The sequence below is a fragment of the Orbicella faveolata genome, unplaced genomic scaffold (assembly GCF_042242905.1).
Source record: "Orbicella faveolata isolate gen_17 unplaced genomic scaffold, um_ofav_v1 contig_3, whole genome shotgun sequence".
Taxonomy (NCBI): domain Eukaryota; kingdom Metazoa; phylum Cnidaria; class Anthozoa; order Scleractinia; family Merulinidae; genus Orbicella; species Orbicella faveolata.
The window spans coordinates 7,118,309-7,131,892 of NW_028301558.1; the positions used below are offsets into that span (position 1 = coordinate 7,118,309).

The 13,584-nt window shown below is 38.5% G+C and overlaps 2 protein-coding genes across 4 annotated transcripts in view; one reads left to right on the plus strand and one right to left on the minus strand.

Annotated features, from left to right (window-relative positions):
• On the minus strand, positions 1 to 9,894 carry LOC110039910 (uncharacterized). Of its 2 annotated transcripts, none has more exons than XM_020745081.2 (5): positions 9,673 to 9,894; positions 6,378 to 6,447; positions 4,784 to 4,887; positions 2,484 to 3,804; positions 1 to 650 (listed from the first exon to the last, which is right to left on the minus strand). In XM_020745081.2, the coding sequence occupies exons 1-5, from the start codon at positions 9,892 to 9,894 to the stop codon at positions 490 to 492; spliced, it is 1,878 nt and encodes a 625-aa protein (XP_020600740.2). In that variant the 3' UTR covers positions 1 to 489. The 2 variants fall into 2 exon arrangements, with proteins under 2 accessions (XP_020600740.2, XP_089153853.1); XM_089297727.1 differs by lacking the exon at positions 1 to 650 and adding an exon at positions 659 to 866 and having other exon boundaries at positions 9,673 to 9,850.
• The window catches only part of LOC110039908 (eukaryotic translation initiation factor 2-alpha kinase 1-like), an 18,807-nt gene continuing 15,105 nt past the window's right edge, over positions 9,883 to 13,584 (plus strand). For both annotated transcript variants that reach the window (XM_089297719.1, XM_089297720.1), the window contains exons 1-2: positions 9,883 to 10,124; positions 11,340 to 11,501. In XM_089297719.1, the coding sequence (XP_089153845.1) occupies positions 10,043 to 10,124; positions 11,340 to 11,501 (244 nt within the window). In that variant the 5' untranslated portion in view covers positions 9,883 to 10,042. The remainder of the gene's footprint in view (positions 10,125 to 11,339; positions 11,502 to 13,584) is intronic.

The following is a 13,584-nucleotide window of genomic DNA, read 5'->3' on the forward strand; positions in this document are numbered from 1 at the left end:
TTAATAAAACAGGGCATTCATTAGCAGTAATAGGGACACTGTCATATGAACATGACTTCCAAACGTTAAAACCCATCATATTTACATCAAATAAAACCTGAAATAATGGTCCCTTCAACAATTCACTGACAAGATCTTTATTCCTGGTGTTCTAGCAGCATTTCGTGTATGACAGGTACTTTGTCCCAAATTTAACACCGTATTGACAAAACCTGAAGAAGAATCCCCGTGATTATGTCCCGATATTTCACAAGAAAAGTCAAGTTTACATTAAATTAGGTGTTACAGTACAACATTTGCTTAACAATAGCAGCCACCTCTTGGACACATTCAGAGGAAACTTGACCCCAACGACAAAATAACATATTCCTCTAGACGACATGAGCTGTTGGGAGATCATCTTGCCAGCCGCATGTACATAAGGGTCACAAGTGAGTTGACAAGGACTGACCACCAGATCCTTCCCAGCCCTTGTCAGGAACAAGCCCATTACAGCTTGTCAGCTAAAGGAATAGTGTTATTTTTCACACGTTTCCTGAACATTCGGTTTCGGCTGAAAGTGGCTTGATAGCCATCACTGTTCGGAGATTCTTCACAAGCTCGGACAGCCCTCGCCAGATCTTCGTCATCTTTTGTGACAAAATTTATTACTGCAAAGGGATAAAACACACATCTAACTCAGATTACAAACGACACTTGAGGATTGGCAAAATAATTGGATCTGATCTGTTTTAGAGCATAGAAAAAAATTAACTACAATATAATTGAAACTTACCGAGGGACACGAAAGGTCCGGACATTATTCACTCGTGTGTCCAGCCCTGAAATTGTTGATCGCAACATGACAAAAGCAGAGCGGGATTCTTCTGCAATATTGAGTGGAAAATTACGCACAGCAGTTTCAGGTTTGGACGCACGATTTAACATAGCCATTCCATTGCGAGCACTACTGTATGTAATGTCGCGCCGTGTGTCCGAGTTTAAAGAAGGGTAGGTAAGTGACGGCATTAAAAATTAATTTCTTCTTTGTGTCTCATTCAGAATTTGTTCCACCTATAAAACATATCTTGTATTATACAAGATAAAAACACAAAGTAGAAAGGTTTCCCCTACCAACGTTTCTGACTATATTTCTTGCCGCCTTTGGGTTGTGTTCTTTTAACGCACAGGTCTCTTAAACCTCATTGCGCAAGCGTCAATATACATGTACATGTATGACAGTACAAAAGCATAAATATAAGGCCTCGCCCACACTTAAACGGACTTGCACTAGTCTCCTTCGCAGCCGTTACATGAGTCGTCACGCCACGCTTTGACACAAAGATAAGTTCCACCCAGTATTTACCTCTTATTAACCGAGCAGGAGGTCCAGGCTGTATGGGAGAATCTTGACCGAGTTGGTGAGTACAGACCGAACGCAGTGAGGTCTGTACACACGACCGAGGTCAAGATTCTCCCATACAGACCGACGTAGCTCGGTTAATAAGATGTTTATTATATGGCAAAGAAGAAAACTTTAATTGTTTAATGTAACCGGTTTGCTGACATTTTGCTTGCAAACGGCGATGAGTTTAACCTAAACCTGCCGAAATTTGCTCGTCCCCTCTACTTTTTTTTTTTTTTTTGTCATCAGGCTTTTTGGCACTTCCATAAATGATTGAGCAGAAAATAAAAGGAAATGGTGAACATTTTTGTATTTTAGTTTACGACTTTTTCAACGAAAAATGAAACCGGTCTAGATGGCGGTCTAGATGGGAAAATGTAGACCGCGGTCAATATCGATTTCAGCCAATCAAATTCGTGAATTCGGTAGTTCCCAGTCTTTGTAAGACACAGCCATATAATAAAACATATATAAACCTTATTTGACGGTTTAACATATAATACGAGCGGATATTTTGCGAGTTGCATAGTGAAACGAGCAATGAGCAAAACGTCCATTCGTGTTCTATGTTAAACCATCGAATAAGGGATTTATTATGATATCATTAAGTCATTTTCAAGTATTTCTGCTTCTACGTGTAGTTTTTAAAATACATCCTGCATCATCCGAAAATCGTACCGATAGCATAAAGCGCGTTACAGAAACAAATACGACTCTAGTTTACATTTCAACACGGGCTCACATTTTGCGTGTTCTCTTGACTTACAGGTGTAATATGGTAAAAGGGCGCAACAATGGAATAATGATGAGAGAAACTCGATGACAACGCCTTCCCCTGCTTCCCTCGTGAATTAGCAGTGTTTAAGGTCTATCGATATTCATGTAAACACAAGCAATACTGAAGGCAAGCAAGGGAAGGCGTCTTTATTGCGTGCTTCTCGGTATTTCTACTGAGAGAGCAGGTAATACGTTCGTTATCTTCGCATACAAACTCTTATATGTAACTATTTACGTTGTTTCGCAGCACCATATAATTCTCACTTTTATATACATTGTAAGCGGAGACACTGCAAATGCAATTTGAATCTCAGTTCCCTACCTTTCCCTGAGGCGCCTGCCCTTGCTGTCCGTCCTGTGCGATGCAGCACTTGCGCCGCATTGGAGGCAAAGTCCAACTGAATCACGTGACTTACATCCGGGATATCTAGCCCTCTCGAGGCCAGATCAGTGCAAATCAAGACCCGCAATTCTCCCGAGGTGAATTTTCTTAAAGTTTCAATTCTTTCAGAAGGCGGGATATCGCCATGAATCCGTCCAACTCTCCCTAACCACATATCCTTCAAGCCAGTATGAGTCCCAACGTGTTCATGTGCAGCTGTGCCAACTTCATCAAATTCATCCTGAACAGTTTGCCATGTAGTTATAATTTTGTCATGCTGACTAACATGTTCCCAAGGGATAGAGTCACCCTCTCCTTCCTCTGTGGTATCACTGAGAAAGTTAAAAGCTCGCTCGGCTGCTTTTGGTGTGTTCACAAATACTAACACTCGGAGATTTATTAAACCTACCGGTTCCAGAAAAGTTTCTTTTTTACCTTCACGTGTTCCATCCACAAAGTGTCCTTTCTCTGTAGCCGAGATATCACGTTTTTCTTTGGCGAAAATCATTTCTGCAGTCCCGTCTTGATCTGAAGACCCATTTGCACTAGCACCAACATTCCCCTCATTTCCAACCATCACTTCATCACTACTTTTCTTTCCCATGCCAGTCAGTGGGTATTTAATGATTCCAACAAAAGAATTCAAGCAACGAAGAAGCTCAGGCAGTTTAAGAGCTTCTTGTACTTTGACATAAAAGATATCCACAGTCGGCACAGTATGATGTACCAGTTCAGTGGACACGAATTCTGCTTCTGGTAACCATCTCCTCAGCACATTGTAAACTGCTTTTTTACCACGTGAAGGCAGAGTTGCAGCCACAAACACAAACTGCCTTTGTGAAGGTAAAACATCCGCCTGAATACTCACATTTTTACCACTATGGTTCAAACCTTTTGTTCTAATTTCATTTGACCTGGGCACAATAGAATCACTTCCCCGTTCTGTAGCATCAATTCGTCCTTGTAAAGCTTTCTGCCTCGCTGAATGCTTTTGCTGTTTCCTTTGCTTCTTTAGGCTATCAACACCCTTAAAAAAGCTGAGAATTTCCCAGATGTCATCTCCTCCACTGGCTATCACAAGATCTGCCTCATCAGTAACCACCACTTGTACATTGTTAAGAGTTTTGAGACTGTAAGTGAACAGGGTACTGGGCGTGGCCAGTACAATGGGGTACTTGGGATTAACTCGCAGCCTGGAACCTCTATGAACAATGCATGGATGCATTGTATCATCAGTTAAACTTTGAAACACATTGGCAACCTGAATAAATAAATGAAGAAAAATAATCAATTTTCTTACACATATAAGCAATAGAATCTCTTTTACCTACAGTCTAAAAGTTCTTGTGCGTCTATTGCAGCGCTACATGTACTTAACCTTTATATGAAAAAGAAAATCAAAAAATTATGATTATCATGAACAATAAATGATTTGAAAGTGTTTGAGCCTCTCAAAACCATGAGCGCTGAAATGCAAGTGTGTGAGTGTGCCAGTCGGAGACTTGATGATAAATATTACAGTGGAACCCTCTTTATAAAGTCACCAAAGAGCCGTGAAAATTTGGCCATATTAACAGGGTGGCCATATTAACAGGGTGGCTGTATTATTAGGGTGGCCATATTAACGGGGTTAGATCAAATTTTATGACTGGTCTCAATTGAGTGACGTCTTAGCAGATGTACACAATTACACTTCTAAACAATTGTTCTTCAATAAGCATCTGGAATGCAGATTTAATTTTTTTTAAAAATTGAATCCTTGATTAGTTCATACAATATTAACATTGAATAGATGAACATAACTAGTTCAAGTGGACATATTCACAGGGCAAAATTGTAAAATTACTATACAGGTTTCGATTTTAGAATGTGGCTGTCGACCATCTTAATGGGGTGGTCACGTTAACTGGGTGTTCTTTAAGATAATGTACGAGTGCCTCTGTGGGACAAAAAGAGTGGCCATAATAACAACTTGAAGGTGACCCTAGTATTCACAAGGTGACCAAAAGGCGGGGTTCTACTGTACTGGTTAACTGCCAATGAATCCCAAATTCAACTTTTGTTTTCAGTTAACAAAAGTGTTTGCAATAATTTTTCTTTGTATCAGCAGCTAAGATGCTTTGAAAAAAAACTTTAAAGAATTCAAGAAACCAAGCAAATGTTTGTGGTGCATCCCTTTGGGCTGAGCAACTAATAAACCTTCAAGCAATTACTGTGAATTTTGTCAGTTTAGAACTCACCTGATGGCACAGTTCAATACTGGGCAGAAGAACAAGTGCATATGGTGGCTTTGAAAGTACCTCCTTGTCCACAAGAAGTTTATTGACAATGGGAAGCAAATAACCTATAATTATTAATAATTATAAGGTATTTAAGCAAATAGGTTATGCAGAGAACAGCAAACACAGTGTGATACACTGTAACATCCAAATTAACAAATGAAGTACAGTAGCTTCCTCAATTAGTCTTATTCAAGAGTGAAAGAACATGCAACAGACTAACCTTGAATCAGCAAGCAGCAAATCTTGAATATTGCGATTTACTACTTTCTTTCAGAAGTGAAATAGCAGCATATTTTACTCTGATAAGGGCTACATCTTTCATGTGAAATGTCAGCTTTTCAAATCGTAATATTGGTGGTTAAATCCTGTACTTTTTACATGTACTTAAAAGCTTGATGATTACCAGTAACTACATTCAGAGTACCCACTAGTTTTGATAGTTAAGGGTCCTTGGGAGCCCCAGTTCCAGATAGTTGGGGTTCTTTTTTCTTACTAAAATTTATTACATTTTATGAAAAAAACATTTATTAAAAATGTATTAACTTTTAGTTATAGGCAAAGGAAGGATGATTTATGTAGGTTTACAGCCATACAGTATGCACTGAGACAAACTTTGCACTTCACTTGTTTTTTGGTCGATTCATATTTTAACCATTGAAACTCCTCCAGCCATTTCGGACAAAATTTGTGTTTCTTCACCTGGGCATCATCCCCCAGATCTGTATCACTTTCAGGTTTCCATTTGTCAGGTTTCCTCAATGTTGAAGGCTTAACAATATCAAATAAACTCTTTTGCGTAGAGATGACCCGACAACTGACAATTGAAATGGCAGCTCAAAGTACATACCATGATGATCGCAGAGATTTTTGAGTAGGACCCTCCAGGCCCAGTTTCCTAACCAGTCAGAACTTTTTTTCCTGTGCCCCTAGCACGCACTTTACCAAAAAACTGTGCATCCTTTTCATTTTTTGTGCATATAACATGTACACCTGTGCATTAATGGGAACTCTGTACATGTGGTCTGACCATTTACAGGTACTGAACAAAAAGAAGTATCATTAAAACTTGCCAGAGGAAACCAAGAGTACTAAATAAAATAGGCAACTAATTAATAAATAACATCATCAATCCCTCACAAAAAACATGACAAGCAGTCATATCAGGCTTTTGTTAGAGCATCTTTTAAAAAGAGTTTAAATCAGGCTTTTCCTTGATATGTGTATACATGACTTTGTAGATAAAAGTTTTATAGATTTCTGAAATAAAAAATATTATACTCTCCTGCCTAAAGATCTACAATTTAAGAAGTATACTGGCACTTTTCCAGGCTGTTCAGTGTTAAGTCTAAATATGTACAAGTAAAGGTATATCAGTTCACTGGCTGTCCATGTTATGTTTAATCTCACAAGATTGTAGAGTAGCCTTCGTCTTTAATTCACTACATGTGTACATGATCAGATATGAGATTTCAACATGAGTTGTACAAGTCAAAGATATTAATTTTACACAACATCACCGTAAGAAAACATATTCTCACTAATGTCCACTTACAAAGTGTTTTGCCACTCCCTGTTTCAGCATTGATTACTGTGTTTTTCCCTTCAAGTACTGGTCCTAGGGCCTATAACACAGGTTGATAAAATTTTAATATTCAGAAAGAGAATTATTACTCAGGTTTCCATCACAAAATTGAACAGATTTAGATGTCAGATTACATGTACAACTCATATTACATATGATCATGAGCTACATTACAATGATATCTCCACATCATAGATAAACTACTTGAAGCTGCCACACTTAAATGGAAGGTGGGTGCCCGCAGTATCTCGGGGCCTCCACTGTGTCCAGCAAGGCCCCAGATAGAATACCACCTGATGATGGCTAGCGAATCCCCACTACAAAACAGCAGGTATATTTTGTGGGATGCAGGTTGCAGGTTGCTGGTTGAAAGTTAATTATAACTGGAAAACTGCTGGCACTTAAAAGAAACGTACAGGTGGTAGACTTACCGTGACTGTTACATGATGCTGTTTCTAATCGCTCAGAAAGGTGGCTTCCACCTAAGTGCCAAACTGGCCGAAGTGATGGGAGGAGAGTATATTCCTATGATTTTAAGCCTGCAATGAATTATTGCTTTTGAAGAAACATCTGAAATATCATCTGAAATATCTGCTGAGTTTGGTTTCTTCCTTGTGAGTACCAAAATGAAAGCACACTGAGCTTGTGTTAGTATATTCATCGGTTAAAATCTTACATTATTTCATTTCTTAATTTATTTGCTTCATTTGTGATGGCAATCTTCTGTTGTTGAGGGAAGACCCGAGCCAAATCTGGAATCAATGGAAACATATATCTGTGCAGCAGCCATCCAGATGGCTTTGAAGAGATTTCACTGGTCTCAGCATGTCAATCGATAAGTACTTATAGCGGATCGATCATGTTTTCAATATGTGAAAGAGGCAAATTACTTTATGTAAGAACCCCTGATGAGTATATAGGTTATTAATTATTTTTAGTGCCAGCGGTTTTCCAGTTATAATTAAATTTCAACCTGCAACCTGCAACCTGCAAAATATACCTGCCGGCTACAAAACAGCTACAAATAAAATGTAATGTAGGAGAAAGAATGGTAAAAATTTCATTGTTGTAAATTTATTAGGAAGTTGTACTAAACAGTTTTTTTGTACATGTACATGTAATTGTCAATAAAGGTAAGAAACGATAAAAAAAAAAATGTCACTTGTAAAAAATATATACAAGGGTATATAACAGACAAGGTTACACTGCAGCTCAGATAGATGCGAACTACGCATACGCGTATTATACGAGCGTATTTTGCGTATACACGTATGTTAATACATGCACATATACGCGTATATACACGCACATATGCATGTATATACGCGCATATATGTCTCTTTGTCATGCATTCCCACAAGTTTCTTTATGTGAAGCAGTGTTTGTTAAACAAAGGACATTACATTTCTGGGAATGAAAAAGGCTTCAAAGCGAAATTTGCATGTTGTTAAAACGTCCTGCCGATCAATGAAAGCTATCATATTTCGAGTTTTCAATTCACTTCACAAATTCACCGACAAACTACCGTTTATTAACACTTGCTTGATCTTAAGTTACCAAACATGGGAAGAAAATTGAAACCGGCGCTTGAACTTCCTATTTTAACACGTGAACTTAATGTTTTTACAAGATAAGATCTGTGTTTCGGCATGTGTCGGCAAGTCGTTTGCGAAATGTTTGTCTGAATTAAGCGTTCTGAAGATCCTTGTCGAAAAAATGATATCTCTGGTTATATTTGACACAGATCATTCATGCAAATGGTAAAATAATCTTTCCTTGACGAAAAAATTGTTTATTAAAGCTTCTATGGTGCACCGCTCACATTTAGTTATTTTTTCTTCAAGGAAAAGTTCTGTGTTTCAGCACGCGCCGGCAAGTCATTTGGAAAGTGTTTATTGTCTGAACCGTTCTGAAGATCTTCGTTGAAAAAATGACATCTCCGGTTTTATTTGACACAAATCGTTCATTCAAACGGTAAAATGCTCTTTCTTTAGCTAAATATTAGTTTATCAAAGTTTCTATGGCGCGCTGCTCACGTTTAGTTATTTTTTTCTTCAAGGAAAAGTTCTGTGTTTAGGCATGCATCGGCAAGTTGCTTGCGAGATGGTTATCGTTTGAAGCGTTCCGAAGACCTTGTCGAAAAAATTATATCTCTGATTATATTTGACACAAATCGTTCATTCAAACGGTAAAATGCTCTTTCTTCAGCTAAATAATTGTTTATCAAAGTTTCACTGGCACGTTGCTCACGTTTAGTTATTTTTTCTTCGAGGAAAAGTTCTGTGTTTCGGCATGCGTCGGCAAGTCGCTTGCGAGAATGTTTATTGTTTGAAGCGTTCCGAAGACCTTGTCGAGAAAAGAATATCTCTGGTTATATCTGACACAAACCATTGCAAATGGTAAAATACTCTTTCCACAACAAAAGAATTATTTACTGAAGTTTCTATGGAGCGCCGCTCACATTTTGTTATTTGTAATTTTCTGCAAGGAAAAGTTCTGTGTTTCGGCACACGTTTCCAAGTCGCGCGCTTGCTTGGACCGTGTTTACTTTGTGTCGAAAAAAAGTTCATTCGGTTGTGTTTGCTCCATGAAGATGGGATTGTTGAAGCGTGTAGGTTCTATTTGACAAAAAAAGGAGTAAATTTTTGATTTAACGGCAAAATACTCTCTCTTTTAATTATATTCAGTCAGTTAATTTTCTGTCAAGTGCCCAATTGCAAAATGTTAGTTTCAGCCAACATTTTGCTAATAACTCTAGTCTGAAGGCATACACGCGTATACAGTATACGCGTATTCAAAATAAAGAAAACTCTTTCTCGCTCTGTGGCAAGCAGTCAAGCCATTGAAAACAACAATGACTTGTTAAGAAAAGAAAAAACAATAGGTTAGCTCATACATACTAATCAGACATACGCGTATATATTGTATACGCGTATGTGCGTATATGCATACGCGTATGTGCGTATATCCATACGCGTATACGCGTACTGGACTGACGCGAATTACGCGTATATTTTGGTTCGGATATATCTGAGCTGCACTGTACATGTAAGTTAAAACTAATGTCTATATATGTAATGATATATATATAGTGCAAGGCTATGTTGATACAACCTTGTGATAATTTGTGACACCTTGAGCAATGATTTTTACACTTTGTTGTAACGCAAAAAGTTTTGGTTTTGTGACGCCTTGTTCGAATCTCAAATCATTATGACAAGTGTGCATACAACCGGATGCAACACGTGTTTTAGACATAACTTACCTTTTCTTGAATTGCTGTCGGTTTTTCGATTCGTAAGTTAGCCAGCCTCTTCACTAAGGCATCCTTGATTCCAAATGAATGAAATAATCGTTTTTTCGCCCCCTCGAAATTAAACTTTCTGATCAGAACGTACCTCGCCGCGTTGCACATGGCGGTCGCCATCTTGCCAAGCAGGCTTGGTAACCACCCGAAGAAGTCTGGCGATGACATGTACGATGACATGTCATGTGAAACATGGTCGCATAGTTTTCAGGAAGGTTTTATAGCGCAACGTTTCCAGTGGTAATCGCCCATCAAAGCTCGATGGTTTCCTCCTGCTTTGTTAAAATCGGAGGAGTAATGTCCACGTGCGTTCTGAATTCGTGACGCCATGGCATGGAATACAAGGTCAAAGTGGACGCGTTCGAAATTAGAGGCTCCTCGCCTACCTCCCCGCTTGACCGAGTTTCAAGGTAAATTGAATTTTAAGCGCTAATACATTGTATCTTGTTGTTGTTTTGGTTTGCAGATTGTTTTGCTGTGTTAGATATGTTTGATACCGTTACTAAAGCTTAAAACTGTGTCATCTGGATGATTATTTGCAAGCACTGGTTTATTGTTGCATCAGGCATCGATAAAAAATTGCAAGTAAAGCAAAATTTCATGGCAGGGTATTTTGACAGGAAGCAATGTGTGTATGCGTAGGTATGAAAATGGCCGAATATATGCTATGTACAAATTGGCCTTTTAAGACAGAAAAATTCGACTGCCTGAGACGGATAAATAGTTTCAGATGGATATACATGTACATGTATATAAAATCAATGTAACACTTTGAGCTAATAAAAAATTGTAGGTTAATATATATATTAGCTTAAGATTATTATTTGGGTCACGTTCGGTTTTGTAGTTAGCTCCTTGCCTCATGTATCTACATTAATCAACATTTGATGTGTACATAGATGCATATTAAATATAGATCATCAATTAAACTACAACATATTACAGAGAGGGAAATAAATGTTGGCGATGTGCATGCATGTAGTAGTCAATTTTCACAGATCACTACAGAGATCACTGCACCTGCACAACATCGAATCGGGGGTAGGGGGTATCAGAAAATTCATGCTACAAACAATTAATAAGAGGTGTTCACTTTTAGAGAATGACACTATTAGATGTTAAAACATATTGAAAAGTGTCATTTTCTAAAAGCTAGTGTCTCAACTACTTTTGTCACCCATGCATTGTAGCCATATAATAGAATTGATTACTTGCAAGTTGTAAGGCCAGGGAAGCCTCAGACTTACAGTAAATACCTGCCTGCTTGCTTGCAATAGTCTACAGCACTATTATCAGCTCATCAGGGCAAGAGGTAGTACTTGTACTCTTAGAGGCCTTGTCCTATGGAAATTGGGATATTCCTCAACTGTATCAACAATGTACTCTCCCTTACCTTACATTATTAATATGACATTAAATCTCTCAGTACTTGGCCATGGTTGTTCAATGGGTACATGTAGATAACACTATCCATCTAGTACTGTTTATCAATATCCAATGGACAGCTTAGTTTGTTTCATTAACACTTATCCAACAGAGAGCGATTTATTCACTGGACAGCATTATCCACCCTATGAATAAATGGCCTGTGATGTCTTTTTGATGTGATGTGTTATTGTTGACAGATGCAGATCTCACAGACACATATGTCCCAAATGATGATCCTTCTACCAGTGTCCAGGCTTTGGAGGGAAGGGTGCCTAACTATCTGCTGTTAGTTTCTCTACTTGAGCATCTTTGTTCTTTGTATGAGAATGATCCAGAGAAAAGCAAAAAGATCTTTAACGGTACGATAAAATTCCTGAAGGTTATCATTTTTACTCTTGATAAATGTACAGCAGAACCCTGCCTTATGACCACCCCATTTATATGGCCACCTTGATTTTGCAGCCACTTTATTCTGGCTGGAACAAGAACTCAGTCAGTCATTTTTTTCGTACTAGGAAAACCCCTTTACTTTAGTATGGCCACCCTGTGAATAGGGCAAGATTTTTGTGGCTCATTGCCAACCATATTTTAAAACAGGATTCTCAGCTTTAAGCCCCTCTCCCTTCCCTGCCTTTCTACTCCCCTTGTTTCCCATACTCTGAAGTTACACTGTAAGGGTGAATTCATTGGATTTTTTAGTTTCTTTGGTGCACCATAATCCACATGATCTATTAGATCATAATCTTAATGTGGATCTTCCTAAAGGAGTACACACACACACACTTAGGTTCCTCTGTCCTCGAGCATTTGCTCCAGTTATAATCAACTCCCCACCCCCCACCCCCAACACCTTAATTCACTTCTTACATGTACACGTATCAGCTCATGTCAAAATGCTTTTTAGCCTTTATGTTTCATACTAGAAATTTAAAACCCTCATCACTCACTTGTATGCCTACTGTACATTGTAATTTCACATGTCAAAGTTACATTTACAGCCTGTAGTAAGAGTAATTGGACAGAGTGGAGTACAACTCAGGTAGTAATCATGCAAGTAATTTCACTATCGGACGAGCACGAAGCGTGAGGCTGATTTGAAAATTATTACACTTCACAAGCACGATTACCTCTACTCCCTGAATTGTACGACACGAGGTCCAATTACAAATTAATCGTATCTTAATCTATAACAAATTTATCCAATTACAAAAAGTTCAAATTCGATACCTGTACTTGGACACCCACGTGATTGCGCACTGATTATGTGGGAAATAGGCATGCGGAGAACCAATCACAGTTGAGAATTTTGTTATAGAATGATATGATTATAATTGAAGGGGTGAGTGCAAAACCATGCTAAGTGACGATTTGGGTGAAAAAACAATTTTCACGAAAGGGCTTGAATTTTTGCATGTGGTCTTCAATGTAATAGAAAAACGCGACCCTGTATATTTGTCACTGGTTTTTGCTTCATTTTTGAGTTATAATGTATGCAAAAATACTTGGCTTTTTCTAGCCATGTCTTTAGGAGTTTATTTGTTCAACAGCAAACAGGCAGACTGTTTATAGTGTATGAAGTCAAAATCAAATCTCACAGCATATATAGAGCGGAAATTTGGGAACAGATTGTTTACATCGGTTATTGTGACGTGAACACAACACGTGAATCAATCGAGCGTCAAACGAAATACATGGAACAAAAAAGAGATGTGCTGCATTAGACCTCTGTCAACTAATATCTTAAGCATTGTTTTAACTTACCTTGTATGCCTGCCTGGTGGTTGAGAGGCATCATAAAGTCTCGATAAACCCGTAAGTAACCGGCACATTTTAAAGAATCAAAATGTGTTCTGAAACTTTGAAGGCAGCTGATATACCGTAATCGTGTTATCGGCGTTCGAAGTCAGATTGAGCCAGGCAGCAAAGTCCAAGAGCAGTTCTTGCCCAAGAAAAATACCCTCTGGTGAGTCGTGGCCCAGTTGCCAAGCATTGCTAGCGTCAAAGTTTGGAAAGCGAGAACTGGTTTCAGACTTATAAAATTTGTCTTGTATCGACCGCCATGTTTCCCGCGCACAAGGTGTAAAGACCCTTCCTGGCATGCATTGCGATCACGTTCTGCGGATGTTCTCAAACTGGTAACTAGATTGTTTAAACATAATGATGGCCAACAAGTAGCGATCGATTGTAACATAGATCTGTGATCCAGGTTCCATTGATTTTATTTCAAATCGGCATGATTTGTAGTGTTTTGAGCTTCTGGGATCAGCGGACATGCAGATGTATGGAGACCTGTGCGTTGCGCAGAAGGGTTAATCTGTTAATCCGTCAGCCCTATTTATAGAGCATTTTCACGTGAAATCAACATCACTGAGCTTATACAGTGCATGAAATTACCATTTTGCTGTTTTCTAAGTGAAACTAACATCCTTGCCGTCAAGTGTT